This window comes from Gekko japonicus, unplaced genomic scaffold (genome assembly GCF_001447785.1).
Source record: "Gekko japonicus isolate JY-2015 unplaced genomic scaffold, Gekko_japonicus_V1.1 scaffold786, whole genome shotgun sequence".
Taxonomy (NCBI): domain Eukaryota; kingdom Metazoa; phylum Chordata; class Lepidosauria; order Squamata; family Gekkonidae; genus Gekko; species Gekko japonicus.
In genome coordinates this window covers 732,033-757,634 of record NW_015159734.1, presented here as the reverse complement: position 1 = coordinate 757,634, position 25,602 = coordinate 732,033, and the positions used below count along the sequence as shown (strand labels likewise).

At 47.6% G+C, this 25,602-nt stretch overlaps 1 protein-coding gene across 1 annotated transcript in view; it reads left to right on the top strand.

Annotated features, from left to right (window-relative positions):
• The window catches only part of DENND2C (DENN/MADD domain containing 2C), a 76,666-nt gene that overhangs the window by 25,782 nt on the left and 25,282 nt on the right, over positions 1-25,602 (top strand). Inside the window, exons 2-7 of the mRNA XM_015429284.1 lie at positions 12,492-13,427; positions 15,457-15,605; positions 15,919-16,025; positions 17,254-17,424; positions 22,696-22,792; positions 24,189-24,233. Coding sequence (XP_015284770.1) covers positions 12,661-13,427; positions 15,457-15,605; positions 15,919-16,025; positions 17,254-17,424; positions 22,696-22,792; positions 24,189-24,233 — 1,336 coding nt within the window. The 5' untranslated portion in view covers positions 12,492-12,660. The remainder of the gene's footprint in view (positions 1-12,491; positions 13,428-15,456; positions 15,606-15,918; positions 16,026-17,253; positions 17,425-22,695; positions 22,793-24,188; positions 24,234-25,602) is intronic.

The following is a 25,602-nucleotide window of genomic DNA, read 5'->3' as shown; positions in this document are numbered from 1 at the left end:
AAATCCAGATAGGAACAAAGAAATCCAATCTCTTTTTTAAGACAACTTTTCAGAATAAGCCAAAATAATTTCCTCAATGTAGATTGTGCTTTTCAGAAGAACCCACCCACTCCCTCCCAGCCTCCCTCCCAAGAAGTATGCTTGCACACAAAAGCTTATACATGGAATAAAAACATTGTTGATCTTGAAGCTGCAATGGGATTCCAACTTTTTCTCTCTCCCCTCCCTCTCCAATAGAGGAGGAGCAGCCCTGAAGAAGGTGTATGTGTGTGTGTGTGCATGCGCAGGGGAGGGATGTCTTCGTATCTTTTCTGCAGGAAGCAGCCATAGAGCTCTCTGTGTGCCTCAGTGTATGCATGAGAGATAAAGAGAGCAAGAGCAAGGGAGTGGGGAGCAAGGCAAAAGGCGGGAAGTAAAAAGCCATGAGAGAGTGGGTGGGGGAAAGCAAGCTACGGTGTGGCTGCAGGAGCAGCCCTGGGAAATAGGGTTGCCAAGCCCAAATCCAGAAATATCTGAGGACTTTGTGGGTGGAGTCAGGAGACTTTTGTGATGTCAATTCCTGTGATGGCACTTCCAGGTCAAATGGCAAATGATGTCACTTCCCCTTCCGATGATGTCACTTCCAGTACACTGCACCAAACCCCCACCTCTTCCTGTGATGTCGCTTTCCAGGCACTCTCCAAACCCTGCCTCTCCCTTTGAAGTAACCTTCTTTCAAAAATTTAAATTTAAATTCAGTGTCATATATTGATTCCCACCCCCACCTTCTTCTCCTCAAAACAGGCCATTAAAAAAACAGCACCACAAAAAAATAACATAAAAACATAAGAGAAGCCAATGTTGGATCAGGCCAGACAGGCAGCCAGAAGCATCCCTTCCCTCCCTCTTGCTTTTTTTTTTGGGGGGGGAGTGAAAGGGCGCCCTGAAATGGCTGCCCGCCTGCCTTTAAAGTGAACAGCCGATGGTCAGATCGCAGGTCAGCTGTTAGCAGTATAGACCACAGTCCCTACTAATTTCTCCACGGAACTCTGTAAACCATTTTCTACACTGGAACTCTATTGCTTTTATAGAAAAGCCCTCTTCAGTAATTCAGTTTTGCATCCTTTGCAGGGATGTACTAAAAGGAAGGACAGGATTGCCCATTGGAAACAATGGGAAACACTTGAAGGCCCATTAGAAATACTGGGAGCCAGAAATACCAATTGACTTGCATGGGCTCCATTGAAATACATTAGAGTTGCAATAAAAATGCGGAATGATTTTCCATTAGGGTCTCTGGGCCCAAATAGACTACTCTGGGAATGGAATGAGAGACCATGGAGTGCAATGACAGCTCCTGGAGTAACAGAAGTGTTCTGGGACTGGAATGAGAGACCATGGAGTGGAATGACAGCCCCTGGGTGTAGCAGGAGTGTTCAGGGACTGGAATGACAGCCCCTGGGTGTCGCTGCTACCCCCAAGGACTGTCATTCCATGTTATGGTCTCTCATTCCATTCCCAGAACACTTCTGTTACTCTTAGGGGCTGTCATTCCACTCTGGGGTCTCTCATCCCAGTCCCAGAACAATCCTGCAACACCCTGGGGCTGTCACATTCCTGGCTCCCAGTATTTCCAATGGGCCTTCAAGTGTTTCCCTTTGTTTCCAATGGACAATCCTGTCCTTCCTTTTAGTACATCCCTCATTTGGAGAAACCTGGGAGAGTGGATGTTTCAAAAATTCATAGTTTAGAAAATTAGTAAGATCAGGATCATGCAGTTACTACAACTGCTCACCAGATCACCAAAGAAGATGCTCCCTCTAAGCTGTGGAGTCTTGTGAGCAATAATTCTACTTGGTGAGCTACTGGCATTAATGTTGTGAGTGAGCGATTTGGCTACTGCATAAATTAGTTTGCTCTGGAGCCATCCTTCCTGAGCTAAGACAAAACTGTGTGAGCCGGAGGCTAAAAAATGGTGAGCTAGCTCACACTAAATCAAGTTAGAGGGAACACTGGTTGGATCTAAAGGTCTAATCATCAACCTTGACAAGCATAACAGATGTTATATAATACACAAACTGGATTAAGAGGTTTTCAAAAGTGAGCGAATTTTTGACAACTCAGTCTGGGAATTCCTGCTTTGAAGATAGCCAGTACACAGCACAATGCTCAATTGCACAGGCTCTTCAGAGAGTACCTGTGCATGCAGATTTTGTTTTAAGGCAGCCAACCAGCATCCGTGCAAGCACAGTGCCCTGAAGGTTCAAGCCTTTGAGGAGCTGGGAGTGCACTTCCCATTCATCTGAAAACATTCAACTGCCCATTGTGTTGGCTCTCACAACAAGTTGGCGGGGGAGGTCACCATCTTCGAAAGGAGCGAAGAAGCTCAGCTGTGGGTGTCTGGAAACCTGCAATGCCCTGCAAAAATCCTGCCTGAAAATGGGTGTGGATTTTTCTTTCAGTTTCACTTGAGGGAACCCCAGCCCCCTTTCCCCTTCCCTCACCTGCAGGGTGCCCAGCTCGCCAGCCCCTCCGCTCCGTCAGGAGCTGCTGCCATTCTTCTCAGGATCATTCTGGTCTGGCACAGCGCCTAGTGCAACATGCCGTCGAGGCGCTCCAGGCGCTCATGGACGGCCGGGCCACTTTGTATGCCATCAGCTCGCCCAGCAGCACCCACAGTTGGGCAGCCAGGTCGGCGACGCAGCCGTCACGGATACGCTGGGTATCGAAGTGGTGCTCCAGGCGGGCCAGCAAGGCATTGTGTGCGCTCAGACGGCTGCCCAGCTGCAGCAGCCCGTGGGCCAGCATGTTCACCTCGTCCCACATAAAACCACCTTAGCGGAGGATGAGGCAGACAGAGGAGCCGCCGCCAGCCACGCTGGTGCCCAGCACAAACGCCCACCGCTGCATGGCTGCACATGCGAAAAGACAATCTTTCTGCTCTGAGGCAAGGGCTTGCCGCCCACCCCAGCAGCCCAAGTGGAAAAACTGCATGAACATGCCCAAACTTTACCCTCTGCTGGCTGGGCGGGCTTCAAGGAACCGCGTGCGACTCTCTGCGAGGCCAGGCGGCTGCCTCTGAGGCTCAGAGGGATCGGGATGCGGGCAGCCGCAGTGACGGCGACGACAATGTGCCTGCAGCCCACCACGCCAGCACCATAGCAAGGGAAGTGAGGGGGCTGCTGGGTGTGCCTTGCCCTTAGGAAGCTGCTGGGGCAGGGCCCACTCCTCCTCCAGCCGGTGGAGACCTGACCTGCACTGCAGGCAACTGGAAGGAGGGAGGGAAATCAACTTGCACCGGCTGGTGCACAGCGCACACAAGAGGGAGGGGAACTGACGCTCTAGCTTTCATAGCCGTAGGACTTAAATGCTAGAGCGTCACTTTTCCGGATGCCATTTTGTCCCCCAGGGCCCAATTTCAAAAAAGGTAGGGTTTTTTAAAAGTGGGGTCTTGGCAAGCCTACTGGGAAAGGAAGCAGGAGAAGGAAGTTGCTCAGGGGCTGGATTTGAGCCCTCTGTGGGCTGCATCCAGCCCACAAGCTGCATGTTTGACACTCTGTTCTAGACATACTGGGAAATTTAAAAATATGCTAAAAGCACCAGTGTACCAGAGGACAGGAGAGCAGTATCAGGGGTCCACAGTGAACCAGAAAATTACAGGCTAGTTAGCCTAATCTGTATCCCAGGCAAATAGTAGAAACTAATCAAAGATAGAATTAATAGGCATATAGAGGAGCAAAGCCTGGTGAGGGAAAATCAGCATGGTTTCTGCAAAGGGAAGACCTGCCTCACCAGTCTTTTAGAGTTCTTTGAAAAAGTAAACAGGCATGTAGATAATGGTGACTTTTTGACTATACAGTGGACTTTCAAAGGCTTCTTTGACAAGGTGGCTCACAAAAGACTCCTGAGTAAGGTTAGCAAGTCATGGGATAAGAAGACAGGTCTTCTTATAGATTAAAAATTGGTAAAATGAAAGGAAGCACAGAGCAGAAATATATAGTTCTCTCAATGGAGGGAATTAAGTAGTGGGGTCCCAGAAGAACTGGTATTGAGGCTAGTGCTATCTAATTTGTTCCTAAATGGTCTGGAATGGGGGAATGAGCAGAAGTTTGCAGATGACAGAAAATTATTGTTATTTATGGAGGGGATTACTCATTCATATGACATCCCATATCTGTGCTGTGCAATGCTACAGTCCGAGGAAGACCTCATAGTTTTGCTATGTGAACTTTGATGTATTTGGTGGTGTAAAGGTGACACTGTGTAGCTCTGAAAGGATAGAGAGAGATGTGCAGTGTCATGGCAACAGGTAAGAAAAGGGGTAGGGGTCTGCTCAAGGTCTAGGGCAGGCAAGTGAGAATGTAAGATGTCGGAATGTAAGTTTGTGCATTGCAGAGAGTTTTGTGGTATTCAGCAGTGGGCTAAAAGTTGTCATAATTCCTTTGTGTCCAAGCTACCCAGCCTCTATAGCCTGCAGGGATATCAGCAGCTGATCCCTTGGGTGCATTATCACTAGGGATGGGCACAAACCAGCTCACAAACTAAAGTTCATGACAAATTTTGGCTGGTTCATGGTTTGCAAAGTGAAGTTCATGGCAGGGCAGCCAGCACAAACTTTCCACAATCTTTCAAGCTGCTCATAGTGGTTTGTGAATGGTACATTTCCAGATGGACTGTCTCCACTCAATTAAAATGTTGACCAAACTTCAAAAGCAACAGAGGGGGTGGAATTCTCCAGCCTTGGAAACACCAGTAGGGGCCCTTCAAAGCTTAACAGCCACTGCTGACTGTTAATAACAGAGTTCCCATTTTGCTCCATGGGATCAGAATATGTATACCCTCAGCTCAGCTCTGCACCCTCTCCTCTGGTGGTTGTTGGCAGTTAGAAAGAAACGCAGGGAACTTGTTAAAAGCAGAGCACATTCATTTCTTCCTATGAACACCTCTCCCCTGCTGAGGTTTTGGTGTTATGTGGACTCAAGGCTCTGAACCATCACGTCTCTCTGCTCATGCAGAGCAGAGGGGCCTGAGAATGTCTCTGGACACTGTTGGGAGGGCAGGAGAGGAAACTCATGGCCACACAAGAGAGGTCGGGCCAGATGACAGCTTTGTGTAGGGTTGCCAGGTCCAATTGTTCTGGTAGCAGGGGGTGGGAGGGAGCCATCCAGGAGTGTGGGGGGTGGGGCGGCGTCATCGGTGTGATGATGTTGCACAGGACTGAAGTCATCATGCTGGGGATGTCGCATACTGACGTTCTAGCACTTTGGCTGAATGCTAGAGAGTCAATGTGTGATGTCCCTGGCATGATGACGTCACTTCCATGTGATGTCATTGCATCGACCACGTTGACATGCATCAGACCTCTTCAGGGGTGGAATTCCCCCGCCGGCTAGGGGGCCAGCAGCAAATTTAAGCCCTGAAGATTGGGGAGATCCTTTGGTTGGACTGGGGGTCTGGCATCCCTAGGCTTGCATGACCAGTACTCCAGAGGATTGGCACTGGCAGGCTCAGGGGACTTGACGAGGTACTCTCTCACCATCACCCCTGCCAAATCCTCTGCCATTGCATGCCTGGCATCCCTGCCGCTGCTGACCCCCCAAGTTCACCACTGACAGTCAGTAGTGGGGCTTTTCCCTGGTTGGGCTCTTGGAGGCAGAGGTGCTGGATTGTGGCTGCTGCTCCTCTTCCTCCTCCTCCCAGGCTCTTCCACTCGCTGTTCCCTCTGGCCACGTCTGTTGGCCTGTAACCTTTGCACTTCTTTGTGGAGCTCACGTTTCCATTCAGGGTTGCCACTTTCTGGAAATGAAAATTGGTCAGGGAAAGTGGTCTGAAGTCAGGGAAAGTCAGGGAAATTGTGATTAAAATATATTCAAGCAGTGGATTTTTGACCTGCTGCTGCAAGAGCATGATCTGTTCTTGTGGCAACTGGAATAGAGAAGTGGCAGAATACAAGTAGAACTTAATGATGTCCTTTCCCAACCATTTTAGATAGAACGTTAATATAATTTTTAGTGTACCTTAAAACAATAAAGAAAATGTTATGTCACTTGTTAGCATTCAGAGTTTACTTGAATTGAAATTTGTATCTTGGTGTAATTTTTGGTGCAATTTTAAAACAGATGTTGCTGCAGTTAATGTTGAAAGAAGCTGATATTAAATCTCTTTGACAAATATTTTTGCAGTTGAGACTTGTGTCGTTGTGGAGTGGAACCTTACCTTGCATGAATGCAATATTTTTCAAACTTGTGGTTATATTCGAATGGTGGTCAGGGAAATTGACAAATGTTGGTCAGGGAAAGTCAGGGAAATGAAAAGCAAAATTTTAGTGGCAACCCTGGAGCTAGCTCACAGATTTTTTTAGCCTCCGGCTCATCCATTTTTTGTCTCAGCTCCGGAAGGGATGGCTCCAGAGCAAGCTCATTGATGCAGCAGCCAAATCGCCTTGCTCACAACTTTAATGCCAGGAGCTCACCAAGTAGAATTATTGCTCACAAGACTCCACAGCTTAGAGGGAGCATTGCCTGTGAGGCACGTGGGGCTGAGAAAGCTCTGAGAGAACTGCCCGTGAGAGAACAGCTCTGAAAGGACTTGTAACTGGGAAATGAAAAATAAAATTTTAGTGGCAACCCTGCCATTGCATGAGAGCAATGAGAGCTTCCATCCAGGAGAGCAATGCTGCCTTTTATCTAGGGTCACAATTACAGGCCAGCTTGTACTCCCCTTTCTTGCAGAGAAAATTCAACCTGGCGGTGATGCCCACCTGTGACCCATGGGAGAACAGCCACCCCCTCGGGGCCCAGCTGTAATGCAGAAGGCAGTGCCTGGTCTAGCCCTCAAATCAGAGGGATGACTCACTCCAGGCTGGCCATATTGGTGCACAGCACATTGGTAGTGTCTTAGAAGGGCTTGAGGATACACATCATTTGGGGGAGGATCAGCCAGGTGTTGGAGCTGATGCTGAGCTCCTCTTCCCTGTGCAGGATAGTCATGGAAGAGATGACCTCCCACCACCACATTCTTCTGCTCCACCAAACATGCGATCATGGCATAGGTGGAGTTCCTCATCCCCCTTCCCCTCCCTGTCATGCAGCAGACGGGCAGACTTGATGCTGCATGGGAAGTGGGCAGCCAGGCGCTGGCAGGTCTTGTGCAAGGACTGCATCTTGAGGAAGGCAGCATTCTAGGTGGCCTTGACAGTTCTCCCCACGTGCGCCAGGCAGACGATGCCAGCCAGCATGTTGGCACCAGCGTCTGTGACCATGTAGCCATGGACGATGTTGCTGCTGCCCACCCACTCCCTCAGGCTACTGTGTATCATGGCAGCAATGTTTTGCGTCATGTGGTCTGCATCCATCCCCCGTACATGGAGCAGAACCCTCATCCCCCTTCCCCTCCCTGTCATGCAGCAGACGGGCAGACTTGATGCTGCATGGGAAGTGGGCAGGCAGGCGCTGGCAGGTCTTGTGCAAGGACTGCATCTTGAGGAAAGCAGCATTCTAGGTGGCCTTGACAGTGCTCCCCAACCCCAGAGCATCCTTCACCACGAGGTGAAGCATGTGCGCCAGGCAGACGATGCCAGCCAACATGTTGGCACCAGTGTCTGTGACCATGTAGCAACGGACGATGTTGCTGCTGCCCACCCACTCCCTCAGGCTACTGTGTATCATGGCAGCAATGTTTTGCGCCATGTGGTCTGCATCCATCCCCTGTACATGGAGCAGAACCACTTTATAGCCTGGTGGCAGGACTGTGCTCTCCCGAGGCCTGGACTGTGCCCCAAAAGCCCTGCTGGCTGCTCCAGAGGTTGCTGTAAAGTGCATGGTTCCGCCTTGCGCGCTGGAGAGTTGAGCCTTGGCCATCGCTACTGTAACCGGTGAAAGGCTACAACCTCCACGAGGGAGAAGAGTTGGTCATTCATAGCAATCATCTCGCTGATGAGTCAACGTGCATGGTTCCGCCTTGCGCGCTGGAGAGCTGAGCCTTGGCCATCGCTACTGTAGCCAGTGAAAGGCTACAACCTCCACAAGGGAGAAGAGTTGGTCATCCATAGCAATCATCTCGCTGATCAAGTGACTGCTTTCTGGGCCCTCCATGTAGCTGTTTTGACCTCTTGGAGGGTGGCCCACCCACAACAGCCCAAGTGCAGGGAGCCTCTCTTGGAGGGGCCTCTTGCTCCTTCTCTGCTTCTCCATGCTGACAGGGAGTGGGCCTCTTCTTTCTCACGCTGGTTACCACTCCTTCCTTCAGCGGCAACATACCTGGGTGCATCCTTTGCAGGTGCCTGCAAAGGACAGAGGATGAGTGTTGGGGGGGCTGTGCCCCTTTGGACATGGATGTGGCATACCTGGCACTCTGCCACATAGGTGTCCCTGGGGAGGGTGCAAAAATGTTTCTAAACTGAGGGCTGGAAATGGGGCCCCGGAGGGGTGTATTCGAGACAGGAGCAGCAACAGGGAGCTGGAACTGGGGGCTGGAAATGGGGCCCCAGGACTGGAGAAGGTGGGAGGCACAGCTACTGGAAGGGGCCATGGAGGGGTGTATTCGAGACAGGAGCAGCAACAGGGAGCTGGGATGTAGAAGAGGAGGATGCTCCCCCCCCAATTATTGCTGTCAGAGTCCTCCTCTTCAACGAGTGTCAGGAACTGCTGATGTCTCTGGGCAGTGCTAACAACTCCTTTGTCCCTGTGGAGAGCCCCAGGAACAGATTGGGGAAGGAGGCTCCAAGACCCCTGATGATGCCCTGGTAGGGCTGGCAGGATGGGTTTGGTGCCTGGGCATGGGGGCCTGTGGTACAAAGGGGGGTAGAGGACTTCATCCCCCCACGATGAGCACTCTTTGCACTCACTTCTACCCTCATGGCACACGAAGGTGTTCACACTCAGGAGGGGTGAGAGGGTATAAACGTGGGAGATCTTTTTGGGGAGTCTGTAACTGAGACCCCAGAAGTGTAATCTGCCCCCAATCTGGAGAGATTGCAGAGAAGTGGGCGGCAGGATGAGGTTTCCTGTGGGTTCGACATGTGTAGCTTGCAGGGGGTCATTCTATGTACATTTTCCCCAAAAGCACTTTCCTAGGGGCATCTTCTTTGGGGGGCTGTAACTTGGACCTCCTAAATCCAATCTGCACATAACTTGGAAGGCATGTAGAGGAGCATTAGGCAGAGGTCCTCAGAAAGTGTGATGCCTCTAGCTTGCACAGGAAGTGTTCTATATACTCCTGAACCTGTGCCTGTCATTTCTGCAGAAAGCACTTTATTATTTATTTATTACATTATATTTATTGTCTAATCCCCACGATTGTGGGGTTCCAGGCAATGTACAAATGTTAAAACCATAAAAACATAAAAACCAAATCCAGCAAATTATCCAGTAATTAAAGCAAGTGGCTAAAATGTCTTCTATTTCTCTCCCATATCTGGTCTGTGGGTGCTTTGCAAGCACAGGGGAGAGGGAGTAAGCTCCATAAGGAGTAGAGGATCTAGACAGGGGATCCAGGTAGGTTGCCAGCCATGATGTAAACTGTCCCTGTCCTCAACCAAATATCCTGGGGGCACCTTCTTTCGTGGACTGTAACTTGGACACCGTAAATCCAATCCTCACCAAACCTGACAGGCAGGTAGAGGAGAGTCAGGTGGAGATCCCGTGAGTCTGGTGTCACTAGCCTGGCGGGTGTGTGTGTGTTTCTACTGTGTCAGAAACCTTGCAAACTGAACCAGCTCATTTGGCGTCAAAAAAGTTTGTGATGGTTCATGGTTTGTGAACCGGGTACGCCATGAGCCACGATCTGAACCGTATTTTCCCAGTTTGTGGTGATCTCTAGTTATCACTCTGTGTCAGCCTGTTTCTTTGGGGAGGGGCCCTGTTGCTGCTGCTAATCAAGACTGCAGATAGGGGGAGTGGAAGAAGGAAAGTTCTGAGACAGGCCCATTTATGGATATCTGTGTGGGGTGAGGAGGAGTCCTTTGAAAGCCTTAGCAGGAAGGTGGTTCCACCTGCATAAGGAAGCACAACAGCAAGACAGAGTGAGGGTCTGCCTGCCAAATGTTGTGGGTGCAGAGTATAACGCCAGTCAGCAAACACTGGGTTATGTGCTGGGGAAATGGGTGGTGTGGGGCACATGTAGAAACCTATGAGTTCATACAGGGCAAGGAATGCTTACATGCAGGACTTTTTTTGTAGAAAAAGCCCAGCAGGAACTCATTAGAATAACAGGCCACACCAAACAGCAGAAACTCATTAGCACATCAGGCCACACCCATGACAGCACAGCTCATTAGCATATCAGGCCACACCCCCATGCCTTCTCTTGGCTTGCCCGGGCTCCCCGCGGCTGCGGGTAGCCTGGGCAAGCTGGCTCTTGGACAGGCCGGGGAAGGCACGGGGAGGCATTTAAATGGCTTCCCGATTCTTCCAGGCCCTGCCTGCCTTGGAGTTGCCGGGGGGTGGTGGTGTCGCTCTCCAGGCCTTCCCTCCATAGCCGTGCATGGAGAGGTTTTGGCTGTAGTCGGCGTGCCCAACTCTGAAGCCAGCCGGAACTCCGTTCCTGTGCGTTCCTGCCCCAGAATAGCCCTGCTTACATGGACTGGAGGGCTCCCACTCTGTGATGTTGCTGTCCTCAGTCAGGAGTCATTGGATTAACCCTGCAGCATCCCTAGTTAGCTGCCCAGGCATCTTGTTGTTTTAAGATCTTCAACTTATCTTGCATTTATATCATTTTTTCACCATAGTAGTTTTAGTGGAAAGTTTGGAAATGTTTGTCCTGCGTCTAAGTAAGTGTCTGAAAGTGGGGCCTTTCTGGTCTCACTTTAGCCTCTGCTCAGTCCTCATACAAGTCCTTCTTTGGTCATAAAGCCCTGATCTCTTTGTGATTGGCAGTGTGAAGACCTCTGTTGCTAATCCCTGCAGTTTGTGAGTGCAGCAGTTGCTACAGCTGAGCTATATAGCAAACTTGTTCTTTCTGAAGTTTCCCTATCTTAAGGAGCCCAGAAGCAATTTTGTGCAGATGCCTTGTGGCTATGGTAGACTCTGAAGCAATTATTGGTTTGGGAAGATACCTGCACTCAGGTGTACTGCTAATGGGAAAGCACAGTATTGCACAGTGTAGGGTGTGGGAGGAACATAAGTATCTGAGCCAGCCCGTTTGGGTTCAAACCTTGTCTCCACTACCTCCGCCTGCAGTGGCTGTGGGTGGTTTGCATCACTGTCTTGCCCTATTTTCCTGTTTGTGAAATGAAGGCAGTATCTATTCCAAGCATGGCCTTGAGGGACTTTGCTATTCCTGATCTTTTTAATAAATGTCCTGAATGATACCCAACAAAAGAGCCTCTAGAACTGTGGTCATGGTAGCATTTTAACTGTAAGAGTAATCCTGATCTGCCCAGGGGATCTGCTTCCAGGAGAATCAACTTTGAGACCAGAACACCATAGTTTGTAGTTAAGTATTTTGTTGGTGCTGCTGAAATTCCCTGAATCTAATGGTGGTGGCACTTGTAAAACGGTTTGATCTGCTTTGTCCCCACCATCTTGTAAACATCTGTGTTAGCTTTGTAGAATACTTGACAATTGTGAACTGTATAATAAAATTTCTGAGAGAAACTATGTGTGTATGGCACTTATTGAAGGGAGACATTATGGTCCAGTGGACAGAATGTTAGCCCTGGCACGAATATGCCTGGATTGAAGTCTCTGTTCAGCCATAGACTTCCTGAAGAATATGTGTGTTTCTCCTATCTGTAAAATCATGGCAGATGTGTCAAGTCCTATGAATATTAATAGTGCTGCATATGATTTTGTTTCACTTGACTGCTAAGTTTCTGGATTTGGGGGAGTGGAAGTGAGAGGTGACTCATATATACCCAGTCTCTGGTACAAGCTCAAGCAGCTTTGAGGTCCTCTGTTTCTCATTCTTGCTAGAATAATTAGATTCATTTATTTATTTAATTACAAGATTTCTATCTCCACCTCTCAGCTGTAGACTTCTGAGGTGGCTTCCAGACTATACCCACATAAAACACAGTAAATAGTCAATACAGAAACAGTAAAAACCAATAAAACAAACCACTGTACAGCATAATGAGTAAAATCCATAAAATCAGCCCATAACATCTCAAATCAAGATCAGCATATGACAAAACAGACATCCAATCATTAACCAAAAATTAGCCAAACCCATGTGTAAACAGAAAGGTTTTTGGCCTGGTTCCTAAAATTCAAATGAGGATGATGAACTGTGGAGAAGGAATCAGTTAAGAGTCCCAGTACTATCGGGCTACCCACCCCACCTCTCTGTTCTTGGGTAGATGCAGATGGGGAGAGGCAGTCCTGGACCCAAACTGTTTTAAATATTTTATACTGCCTCTCTGCCATCATATTTGAAGAAGAATAAGCTAATATTTCAAAGGCAATCCATCAGACCATGACATTCCCTCAGGTATCTGGGTTTTTTTTTGGGGGGGGGATTTACTGAACATCTTGGTGTCTAGCACCTTTACATTTTTTGTATCTCTTCTTCAGGGTGGCATCAGGATGCATTTCCCCTTTCATTACAGGAGTTGGTGCACTCGACAAACTGGATTTGATTGGAGATCAACCAATGCTTGATTTGGACTTACAGATCTTACACACTCTGTAAGGGTTGGGCAGCATGCTGTGATGGGGCAGTTGTGAATGAAGCTTGCCTGCCATGCACCCCACAGGGAGTGTAGATGCCAGCTTTTCCCGTACGGCTGTGCAAACTCTGTCTCGTAGCCACTGCCGGAACATAAAACAGAAGATCTCTCAATGGGAGGGTCGGACAAAAGGGGACTGCCAGGAGCAAAGGCAGAAACCCAAAGACTTTGGGGTCAAGTATGGCCATGACTCCAAGGATCAGCCTACTGATCCTGACCATGGCAGGAAGGTAGAAGGTTTACTAAATGTCAGGAGTCTTGGCTTAGATTTCCGGGAAAATTCTAATCTCTGCTCTGTGACTGAGGAGGAGGAAGAGGAGAGACTCCAAGACGCTAATGTGGCCAAGCCACTTTTCAATGGTGTGATATCTGAAGAAGAGGACGATGAGGACTGGGAAGGGGAGAGGCTCCCCCCAGGGAACTTCTACACCTCACGGGACCTGTGGAAACAGATAGAAGCCCTTACCCCTGACAAGAAAGCTTTGGACTTGAAAAGGAAAAGGGAAAGCTGTGGCTCAACAGAGAAGGAGCTGAACACTGCACCGACAAAGAGCTTGGAGAATATATACTGTGATGTTGAGGGCCAGGAGGAACAGCCACCAGCCATTAACCCAGTACCCAAACCACGAAGGACTTTCCGTTACCATGCAGAGTGTCCTAATGGAAGCCATGTTGAGCAGAAGCCACCAGAACATCAGTGTAATGGTGGCTGCCCTACAACAAACTCCCAAGACCCTGAACAGAAAGTGGCCAGAAGAGGCCTCCGGGCCAGATCAAAGAGGTGGGTGTTCTGAGAGGGGTTTTCCTGTGTTAGACGATTAGAGTTCGCTTATCTTCTTTTCCCCATACAAAACTTTATTGGGTTATCTATAAAGCTTATGCAGAAAGTTTCACCTTTTAAAATTAACCCCCCCCCAATGAAATTAGTTGTTTTTGTGTGTTACACTGGAGTATGAGAATATAGGGAGTTTAGCCCAGTATATTGTTTTCCCACCTTTTGGTCACTGTGGTGCAGCCTTGTGGGCAAAGTGCCTGTGCTCTGTAATTCTGCATGGATGTAGAATTTTTATTGAAATATAATTCAGCACTTTGAAAAAGATAAACTTTCTTGCTCTTTTTTATATTTTAAAGGAACATAGTTCTGGATTTGGTTGGAAAGATAGGCAAGCGTTGGGCTGTGTATGCAGAATAAGCTAATTTGTGTAATATATCTAGGCTGTAGAATTCAGAGTTTAATGTCCTATTTGAGTTACACTATCGCCAAATGTTTAATTTTTAAAAGCTCACACAACCTGATTTCTTGGTAAGCCCAGGCATCAAATCTTCCTAATCAGGGGTCCACACATTTACCATGGTGCAGAGTGTTCTTCCCTCTCTGACAAGTGAAAATGGTCGAGTCAGCATTGAGCCTCATTCCCTAGTCATACGGAACCTCTGAAGCGGAGTGCAGTAGAAACAAGTCCCAGACCCTGAACTCGTGTAATCCATTTCAGTTTTGGTGACACTTCAAGAGCCTTTAAAGCTCTGCACAGTGTCAGAGAGAGGACCTGCCACTATTCTAGAAAACTTGTAGGGTTCCCAGCCTCCTGATGGGGCCTGGAGATTTCCTGGAATTACAATTGATCTCCAGGCTACAGAGATCAGTTTCACTGAAGGAAATGGCTGCTTTAGAGGGTGGGCTCTATGACATTATACCCTGCTGCGGTCCCCCAGTCCTCCCTAGGCTTTACCCCCAGATCTCTAGAAATTTTGCACCCTGGAGCTGGCGGCCCTGCGAAAGTGTGGGCCTGCTGAGGCTAGTTAAAATTTGCCACTCTGTGTTACAACTTTGTCCATTTGAGCACCACTTGAAAATTCTTTTGAGTGGAAGCATAGTTGCCTCCCCAGCAGGAAGATAATCTAGTGGTGATTTGGCATCCCAGTGAACTGTAAGTAGACAAAGAATGTAAGTGGCAGCTCATTTGCTTTCCACCTTGAAAGTAAAGAAAATACCTGGACTACTTGTAGATCCCACCCACCCCCCAAGTGCTGCTCCAAATGTACCTGATATGCACAGATGTAACAAATTCTGGCCAGAGGAACTAGATGTAACTGGAGGTGATTTGTGGGAATTTAAATATGTGTCCACCTGTTTACATCAAAGGTCAGGTGGGGAATCCCTTACCGAGAGGCCACGGTCGCTCTGCACCCCAGTCTCACTGCTTTCTGTTACATTCAGCACTGTTCCTCCAATCCAGTTAATAGAGCCAAATCCTTAAAGGGACAATATGGAGTGAGAGTAGGAGCCAGGATTTAATATCTCCTCAGCTGCGCGCATCCCATTTTTGCGACAAAGGAGACCTTCTTCCTCTCTCCTTTTACTTTAGATGTAAATAGGTGAACACATAGTTTAGCCTTGGAGCGTGGGCTTTGAGTTATGGGTGTGGGAAAGAAAGGAGCTGGAACTCCCATCTGTGTTCTCCATATATATCTATTCATGTTGTGGAATTTAAAAATTGTTTTTCATGCCTTACCTTAAGGGGGGGAAAATAGATGGAAGAGAAATAGAATTTGAATTTGGGGTGTTTAAATATTTTTTTCCTTCTTTGTACATCCAGACTGGTGAGATGAAAGGCATAACTTACCTAAAAAGTGGCATCTTCTATAATGTGACCTTTTCTAAAAAGTCTCAAAAGTTGGTGGTGGGGAGAAAAGAGCTCTGAAAGTTTCAGCCAGTGAACACAAGGCAGTGGACAGGCAGGTTGTGTCATATTCGTCCTCTGGATGTGAGATATCTCTGAGGATAAGACAACCTTCTGTTTTCTTTTCAGAAAGTCCTTTGAATTTGAAGATATCCAAGGCTATCGGAACAGGATAGCCGCCTTGGAGTACCAAAAGCTCCATGAAGAATTGAATGGCACCACAGGTGTCCGCCTCTATTGCACCCAGTCAGAGGACAACCTCTATGAGGACATTATTGGTATGTTTAAATAAGAGAGTGATCCTAATGGCTTTGATGAAGTAGTTTTACTGTCATTCTGGAAGTCAATAGTCACTGCTAGCGATCTAATGACCATATTAATGAGTCCCTGGTGATCAAAATGCTGGGTTTTTTTCTGGGAGGCGGGTAAATGAGAGGAAGGGTGTGGGGCTTTGCCATGCACATTGATGTTTTGCTCCCCCTGTCTGACTAAAGTTGCTAGGACAAGAGTGCTGACCCAGTTTGGGCTTTTCTTTGCAAGCATGTGTGGTTGAGTGGTGGTTCTGACCTTCAAGAGATTTCTTTTCTCCAGATCCCGCTAAGGAGAATCTGTATGAAGATATTAAAGTGAAGCCACTCTGGAAGATCCCATCTGCTTGGAAGCTGCCTCCTGCCCGGAACACCTATAAGCCACCCAAGGTGACGGCAATGTCTTTCTCTGCCTGCCCAACATCCTTACCTAGTATTGGGCTCAGTGCCTGCTTCCCTGAGATCAGGTTTCATCCTTCAGAAAGCTCAGTGAAAGGAAATATCTTCACACATGCATACACATTCAGCTGAATGTGTAAATGGCTTCAGTGAAAACACTTTGAGGAGATATGAAAAGTTAGTCTGTGATGGTGATTTCACACATGCAAGTCAACTCTTGATGTTCCATGTGTGTGAACGTGCTCTTAGACAGGAGGCACAAGTTGCAGCAGTGTAGGCATTAGTTTATACCTCTCTTTATCCACAGGAAATACTCTATACTTCCCATGCAGAGATCAAAGGTGAGGGGGAAGTTAGAAAAATAATAAACTTAAAAAGCTGGTTCTGTATCAACCCTACTCAGGTGGGAGGGGAACTTGTGCTGCCTGTTAACGCCTCGGTGAACCTGCAGCTTGGCCTGTAAGGTAACATATTGCATAACCTTGCAAATAATAATTTATATTTAAAAAGGGAGAGAACATTAGAACATATCTGTCTGCTTTATTCCCATTCACTGCCAGAAGCATGACAACTCAGGACTAAACTTCATGTTACATTGGAGTATCTGTGATTGTACTTTGATTTCAGAAAAATATTGTACTTCGATTTCAATAATTGTACTTCGATTTCAATAATTGTACTTCGATTTCAATAATTGTACTTCGATTTCAGAAAAAACCACCATAGGATTTGGATTAGGGTTGGGGTGAGGGGATAATATCCTTCCCCCCCCCCCTGCCATTTCTCTGATAAAAATCCCTTCCTGTCCAAACTGTAATTTGTCCCACTGAGGGAATAAGACAGGCACCCATACTGTACAGTCTTTTTCCCTGTGGGGCTTATAGTTGGTGGGATCAGGGAGGTGGTTGTTTATCAAGGAAATAGTGTGTGTGTGTGGGAGATTTAACCACACTGCCCCAGAACCATGCCAGATCAGGACCCCTGTCCGGGTGGATGCTTTTTAAGGTCCAAGTGCCTGGTGGGAGATCTGGTCACTTTGTGAACACATTAAGCAGGTCTCTGGAGAAGGGGTGTATTCATTTTCCAAATATATCGCAGATCTTTAATGTAATGTATAGTAATTGGCCCCCATTAGCAAGACTCTTGGGGAGCCTGATGAGGTATGTTGGAATCAATTTCATAGTAAAGCTTTCATTCTCTTGTCTTCCCTTCTGTTTAGCTTCCCCCCAAGCCACATTTCCTTCATCGCAAAACCCTGGAGTTAAAGAGTGCTCGGATCTGCCTGCGTGGGAAGCTGGCAAAAGACACAACTCTACCTGTTACTCTGACTGAATGGAAGTTCTTCAAGGCAGGCGAGGCTGAAAGCAGGAAGAGGAAAAATCTTCCACGGGTGAGGAAAGATTTTAAAAAATATTTTTTAAAATATAAAATATTAAAGTTAAAATACTAAAGCATTAGAATATTAAAATACATGCCTATCACCCTACCACTATTAAAATAGCCCAAACACGTTACCCTCCAAAGGCCATCCTAAATAATTCAGCTTTGCATGCCCTGCAGAAACGAAACAAGTCCGGCAGGGCATGGGTGTCATCTAAGAGTGCATTCCACAGGGTAGGGGCCACAACTGAGAAGGCCCTTCCCCTGGTGACAGCTAACCAAGACATCCTGGGGCCAGGCACCTGCAAGAGGCCCCTAGAGGATGACTGAAGGGAACACGAGGAGTTGTAACAGGAGAGGCGGTTTCATAGGTATGAGGGTCCCAGAACATTAAGGGCTTTGAAGGTTAACACCAACACCTTGAGATGGATTTGGAGATTAATTGGTAGCCAGTGCAGCTGCCGCATTTTCCAAAGCATTTTCAAAGGTAGCCCTATGTAGAACGAATTGTAGTAGTCTAGTCTGGAGGTGACGGTTGCATTGATCAATGTGGCAAGGTCTGACCGAGACAAATATGGAGCTAGCTTGCGGGCCTGGCACAGGTGAAAAAATGCTGACCACGCTACCATGGACACTTGTTTATCCAATCATAGTGCAGAATCCACCCATACCCTAGACTCTTTACAGAGAGATGAAATAGGAGCACACTGGGATGCTTATTGCTGCAGTGATTATTTGATGTGGTGCTTTGTCCGTACTGTGGCTGGTTTACAGAGCTAGATATCACACTAATTCCCCAATGCTCAGTAATTATAATCTAATTCTGAGTTGTAAATCTATATTTAATACGATGTAGAAGGATTTAATATACTTTTTTTAGAATTCAAGACAATCTTATTGTAAATAGAAAAGGGAGGTTTTAAAAACAACAGATTAGGAGAGTAGCTGAAATTGGCTATAAGCTGAATTCAGTCCTCCCCTTTGTTTACCTGAATGCTACATTTATGCCTTCATACTTATTAACAAGTAGGCCATGTGTAGCAAGATGTGATTAATACACAATTAATCCTCCTTCACACTGGGAATTAACCTCTGCCTTTGTTAAGAGGGGGCCTTAATGAGATTTGCAGAGACTCAAAGTGATCCTGAATTGATTTAGTCTCCCTGGATTTGTGTAGCTTCTTTCTCTGAATCTGCTGATTCTCAGGTTAACATTTAACCGCCAAAAAGTGTTGTGCTTAACGCTGCTGAAGAGCTCATTAAGAAGGAGCCTGTTACTTAAAACTTGAATATATTTTTTCTGATGTGTTTCCTGCCACTCCCTCCCGTGGGTGAGTAACAGAGAAGTATGCATGGGGTAGTCAGAGAAACAAGAATGCACTCCCTCCCGTGGGTGAGTAACAGAGAAACAAGAATTGGCTTTGTGCTGCCTGTGTGTTGGGGGACTTGGGCTCTGGGTGCCTTTGGGTCAACTTCTCCACATTCAAATGAATGTCTAGCACCACACAGATAAATGCATGCATTCACGTACAGTTTTTAGAAACAATCCTTCAGTAAGAAAACAGTAATCACGATTTATACAGTAAAATGCATTGTTGTCTAGCTAAAACCTTAAGCAATAGGAACTCCGAGTTCTGTCACCTAATTGGATAGAGCTAGCCACAGAGCTTCATAGGAATTCTTTCTTGCTGCTGCAAAGGGAATTGTGTGTATGTGTACAGAGGGGAATGTAAGCATATTGGCCAGGCCAGGATAACTGCCTATCCAAGTTTTACACATCTGCATTTCTCAGAGTGTGTGAAGATGATCATAAACACCCATCCAGTCAGGAGGAATGATGAAATATCCCACTCTGAATGTCCTTCTTTAGACAAATGGATCTTGCCTCAAGACCCCCAAAGCACCTCCAGAAATGTGGGAGTAATTTACAGAGAGAGGAAGCGCATGTTATTCTCTCACCCTGAACTGCTAAAACTTGGCTGCAATTGCTGGACTGAGGCCCAAATGAGGCAGAAACGTGTCTTTATCAACCACAGCTGAAAAACACGTGCTCTCCAGCATCTGCAGCTCCCAGCGACTTATTCTGGAGCCTTGGGGCCACTTCGCACTTTGCGCAGTGTTTGAGTCCCCTACCATTTATTGTCATTTCTGGTGTAAAGTGAAGATACACATCTTCAGACTCACCCTAGACATTTGCCAAGAAGCTCTCTGGTTTGTGTTCCTGGCAGAGTTGGGACAAAGTTTATCTCCGCAAACACTGATGTAGCTATTTAAAGCACCAAGGGGCTCTCCTTTTAGCAGAACTAGGATCTGGGATTGGAAAACACTGGGGGCGCAGAAGACAGGCAGAAGGAAGCTCATGCAGGAAATCCAGCGCTTCCTGCATAAGGGCAGTGGTGGCCTAAGGTCAAGCTGCACTCCCTCGTGTTCCTGCCTGACCTGAGGGCAGCGGATTGGGTCTCTGCAACCCTTTCTTCCTCTGTGAGCCTGTCTCTGCTGGGTTTGCTGAGGTCAGAGAAAGGGTTGGGACTGTGAACGGATCTACCTGGTGTCTATAGCATTTGCTTTTCTGCATTATTTGAGGTTATGGGAACAAGCGGACCCCACCCTGTTGCCTTTGGTTGGAATGTTGAATACATTCTTAAAGCTAGGGCAAGAGGGAACTTGGCCTGAGCACTGTGTCTACAATAGGAAAGCAGTTCTGCAGGAGACCAGAGTGTCAGCAGGCTGGAACTTGACATGTTGAGGCAAAGAGCTCTCAGCCTGCCTGTGGCTTGAGCTGCCTGACACCCTGGTGGGTTGGGCTGCTGATGGCACTCACTTTTAGCACATGGCTCTTTCTTTGTAAATGACAGAAGCCAGTCAGCAAAAGCAAGAGGTTAGCCAGCAGCTTGAGCGCCCACTAGCCCAGGAAACTGGGACTCTCTGTTGCTCTGTTTATTGCTCTGCTCATTCAGTTCTCTAAGCATTAGTACTTTCCTTCCTTTCAAACCTGCGAGACCAAAATATTCCTCAGTTTCTCTGGGGACAATGTGTGAGCTCTGCTCTCCCTTTGGACAGCTCTTGAACATGGAAATCAGCTGTGTGAGACGCGTGAGCATCCCTTGCTGCCAACTTCCTGGCAAAGAGGATTATGATGCTGAGAACATGAAAACCACTCCCTTTTCATTTGTAGAGAGGGAATCAAGCAGTTGTCACGCCAGCTGGGTACTAAAACAGTCCATACCTTGCCTTATACTAGGGTTGCCAACTCCTCTGGGAAATGCCTGAAGATTTGGGCAGTGGAGCCCAGGGAGAGTGAGACTTGGGGGACGGGAGGGACCTAAGCAGGGTATAATGCCATAGAGTCCACCCTCCAAAGCAGCTATTTTCTCCAGGGGAACTGGTCTCTGTAAATCTTGAGAACCGTTGTAACTCCAGGAGATTTCCAGGCCCCACTTGGAAGTAAGCAACCCTCCTTTAGGGCTCAGCCAAGCCTGCTCAAAGCAAGTCCAGATTTTCCCCAAGGAAACGAACAATAACCCCCCTGCACCACAAATGAACTAGTTTGCTTAAATGTATCATCATGCTTAGGTTTTCACAGAAACTGGAATATTTTGGCACTGATTGGAAAGGTAGACAAAGGAGAGCTGGTATGGCCTCTACTGAGCTGACTGGGGCTTAAAGCCTTGAGGTAACACACAAGTAGGTTCTCAGTGGAGTGTAATGGTATATAGTCCACCCTCCAAAGCAGCTATTTTCTCCAGGGGAACTGATCTCCATAGTCTGGAAATCAGTTGTAATTCCGGGAGATCACCAGACCCCACCTGGAGCCTAGCAATCCTGCACATAAGCCCTGACATGAACCATTGGGTGTTTTTGTCTAAAGCCCTTCTTTGGTTTCTAAGGGGCTTTTTGGAAGATGTTCTTATCCCACAGAGTAAATGCCTCTTTGCCTAAGCACTCTGTCTATGTTTGTCACATTCAGTGATACCCCAATCCTCAGATAAGGATAGCTTGCCATTATAGACTACCAAGATCCTCTTCCTTCTGTTCTGGCAAATATATGCACCAGTTCTGGAGGGGTGGAGCTCACAGATTCTCAAGACAGACACGTTTTTTTAAAAAGCAGAAAAATAATGGCACAAATCATTACTGGTTCGAGAACTGGGAGTGTAAACATGGGAGACCATTTTTAAATCTTTTTGCTTGTAGATTTCCTAAGATAGCTTTCAGAAACTTACTGTGCCTCAAGCCTATCTCACAGGGTTGTTGTAAGAATGAGAAATAAGAATAGCAGAGCTGTACCCCAAAAGTAGTTTTAACCAGAGGTCATTTCGGGGGGGAACGCGGGGGAACGCAGTTCCCCCGGGTGAGGTGCAGGGGGGTGGGGCACATGACGAAGCCCCGCCCCCTGCTTCTAGCCGCCCTGCTTCCAGCCCTCATTCAGCCAGGAGGAGGCAGGAGAAGAGGGGGGGTAAGTTGCTTCCTCCCCGCCTCTCCCCACCCCTGCCTGCCTGGGGCCAGGAAGGGCCTTGGCGGGGCTTCCTCGCACTCCCGCTGGCCTTGCAGGTCCACCGCCGGGCCCTTGATGTCAGGGGGTGTGGCATATGCTAACGAGTTATGCTAATGAGTTCCCCTAGCTCTTTTTCTACGAAATGACCCCTGGTTTTAACAATAATAATAGTAGAAGTTTGCTTGTTGTTTTCCCATGGAAAATTCTGTGGGTTCTTTCCCCAGAGCAACTCAGTTTTGGAATAGTAAACATGTTTTTGTCCTGTGGCACGATAATATCCTTGCAGGTCTTTGGACCCTTAAATTTGCACAGATTTGCTTGTGCCCAGTTAGAGAGCTAAGCCAAGCTGTGCTATGAGACTCTTCCTGGGTCCCAAGAAGGCTAAGAGTACTTCTGCATACCAAGAGTTGTGGGTTCCTTTGGACCAGCTCTTTATAGTTGCAACCATCACATTATCCCCCATAGTCCTTGGAGAAGTTCTCTGTCCCCATTTTGTTTGGCAGTTCATAGGTCTCACTTCTGTCACTGAAATCTGACTTCTTCCTGGAGTATATGCACAGAGTCTTCAAAATAGTATGTTTGCATGCTGCTTTCAGAAGCCAGGTTATTCAGTTTGCTCTTTGGATCAGTTGGTACATCTATACCATGGGGTTGATAATAACCCCTACCATATTTCCTAGCTGTAGTTTTTCATGAAATAGGTCTGTTAATTGCATGGTAGGTTTTGTGGTTGTTGCTTGGACTTGTGAGGCTCTATTGATTTCCACTTTGTCATTTGGGCTTCAGCTTGTGTTGAAGATACAGGAGATATTTGACTCCAGACGAGGGAAGAAGAAGGTGAAGTTGGTGGCTCAGACAGGAAAAGAAGCTTCTCCAGCCAAAGGTAGAGATGCTTGACTCTGTGCAGTTTTCTTTGCAGGACAGCTAATGTTGATGAGGATGCCTCTGGTAATACAGATACGTTGCAGCTCTGAGGGCCTAACTACATGTTACAAGGTCCTTGTGTCGTCTGGGTAGCCACCCCATTCCTGTTTGAACAAATGTCTCCTGGGAGCTCAGTGCTCAGGCACACATGGGCCTGAGTCTGATCAAGACTGGGGGGGAGAGTGGGCTCTAAGCCTTCTCCCTCACCCCATTTTCCTGACCTGAAATGGCCTTGTGGAGCTACTGTATCCCCATTGGGGAAACTTAAATATGGCTGCGGTCACACGGAGCATTAGCCACGCTACAGAGACGGATGATAGGCGGATTTTCCGGGCGCAATCACAGCGCCACATCTGGGAAACGTAGAGCTCCCGTGGCGAACCCGAGGCTTCCCGCTGAAGATGCGGGGTAAAAAACTAGTACCTCCGAGGTACTAGTTTCTGAAAACCGCGGGGCAAGGGTGGGCGCCTGATCGCGTTTCTGGTGGTAGGTCGTGGCATCCGGCGCCCGCCCATGTCCCGTCGCTAAAAGGTTTTTCCCCCCCAAGTCTCCACGGGATGCACACAAGCACCCAACGGCGCATGTGCACACTTCGTTTAAAAACAAACAACACAGCCCCCTCCTCTTTTCCGTACCCCCCCCCACTCCTGGCTCGGTCTGCTCGAGAGGAACTCTCTGCACCGGGTGGCAGAGGGAGAGATGCAGGGGGGGCGTGGCGGGAGGGTGGCCCGGATGGAGGACACAGTTTGCATTCCTCTGCAGCCCTGGAAGGGGTTAAACCCGTGGAGCCTTTTGCTAGAGAGGACGCTTTTTTGCCGCGCCGCAAGATTGTCCTGTGATCGGCACCTCCCCCCTAATCACGGGACCTCGACGGGACCTCGACTGGACGTCTGATCACGCAGCCGTGCATTATTTTGCTCTGGGGCAAACAGCCACGCTTCCCCCCCCGCATTTTCCTGCCCGTGTGACCGGGGCCTCTATTGATGGGCTGTACATAATTTCTCTAATTTGGCAAATAGCAGCTCCCTGGTTAATCCGTATTCTGCAAATCAGGGTTGTTGATTGACCTAATGAGATTAAACAATTACAGTGATCTATCCTCCTTCAGTGTTTTGTATTGCACAATTATGCAGATGCCTCGCTGGAAATATAAAGTGAATGTTACTTAGATTATTGTGTGTGTTGCGGTCAATTGCTCTGCAAAAAGTGCTCTTGCTGGATGGTGCAGTTATGACCAGCTGTTGGTGTCAGAGGCTCTTGACAGGTCATCAGTTGACAGGTCATCAGCTGCCTTCTAGCACTCCTTCTTCCCCTCCCAGGTGGCAAAGGCTGACGGAAACTTTCTATCGTTTCAGGTGAAACCAATGGATATGACAGCGAATCAGAGAATCTGCCAAAAAGTGAGTGAGTGAGTCACAGGGGCTGAGCCAGTTCCTGGGCCATAATTACAGGTGCCTAAATACTTGCTGGCATACTTAACACTGGGAATGGCTGGGCTATGTACAGCTTTGGCACCTGACACTATGTGGGGATTTTTTAGGGGCTGTGAACCACTTGAATAATTGGCACCCCTGCCATTTGCTTGTGAGCTCTCATTGAGTATTGAGAGACCACCTGCCAGGCAAAAGATGTGTATCTTTCAATACCTAAGATAGTATAATTTGCTTGGTGGCCATTTGTGGTAGAATTTTGGTGTGAAGATTGTATTCCTAGGTTTCCAGTGAAGTTCATGGAGGATTTGGGTGTCTGCCAGGAATAAAGGCTGAAGGAACTTGGGCATCTTTAGTTTAGGATAATGGTTTTCAACTGTGTTCCTAAGAATTCTGGAACATTCAGGAGTTCTATGGCAAACAGAGCAATTTGTAAAGAGTTTCCTGAGGACCAGAATTTTGAAAGCTACTCTCTTAGAATACAGAGAATAGAAAGGATGCCATAAAAAAGAAAGCTGTGGGAGTCCATTCACCGCTTATCTGCTTCTGCCAAGTGGTGGCCAAGGAGAGGGAGAGGCCTGATTTGCCTAGCTCTGGTGCTGCTGCGCTATGACATCATCAGCCTGCATCAGCTGCTATGGGCCTCTGTGCAGGCATGGCAGGGGTACATAAACCGGGCCTACCCACACATTCCGGCTTGGGTGTTTTTGGCAGTGCCGGACTGCAAGCACATCAACCCACCCACTCTGCTTGGCCACAGCTTGGCAGTGGCAGCTGTGAAGTGCAAAGTGTGGCCCTGTAAGAAAGCCCACAAGAGTTTTACCAGATTGTTAAAGGAAAAACGAAAGGGAATGAGCTTGAGTACTTGGATGTAGCACTGGCAGTGGGGTGTGTGTGCTGATTGTAAGAACATTGGAATCAATTGCTCAGGCCACCTGTGGAGCTCCGTCCCTGAAGGCTAAACTGGACAATCATCTGTCCAAGCAGAAAAGGGTTAGAGCTAGGCAGTCTTCGAAGTTGGAATAGATGACTTTTGAGGTTCTCTCCAACTTCATGATTCTGTGAAATAACTTATGAGGTTCTTGGATAGGGTTGCCAACTTTTAAACTGGTCCCTCTAGCTGTCCCTTTAATATCAGTTTGTTCTGCAAGTGATTATCTGGTGATGTTATTTGACTCTGTGCCATGAAAAGCTTCAGCTGCCTGTTTCCACTCGTTAAACCATTATTAAAAAGACAGGGTATTGTATCTCCTGGCCAGTTGGCAATCTTATTCTTGCAACCAAACATGCAATCTGCCTCATTTTTTTGTTGTTTTTTTTGTTTCTGGTCACATTCCTG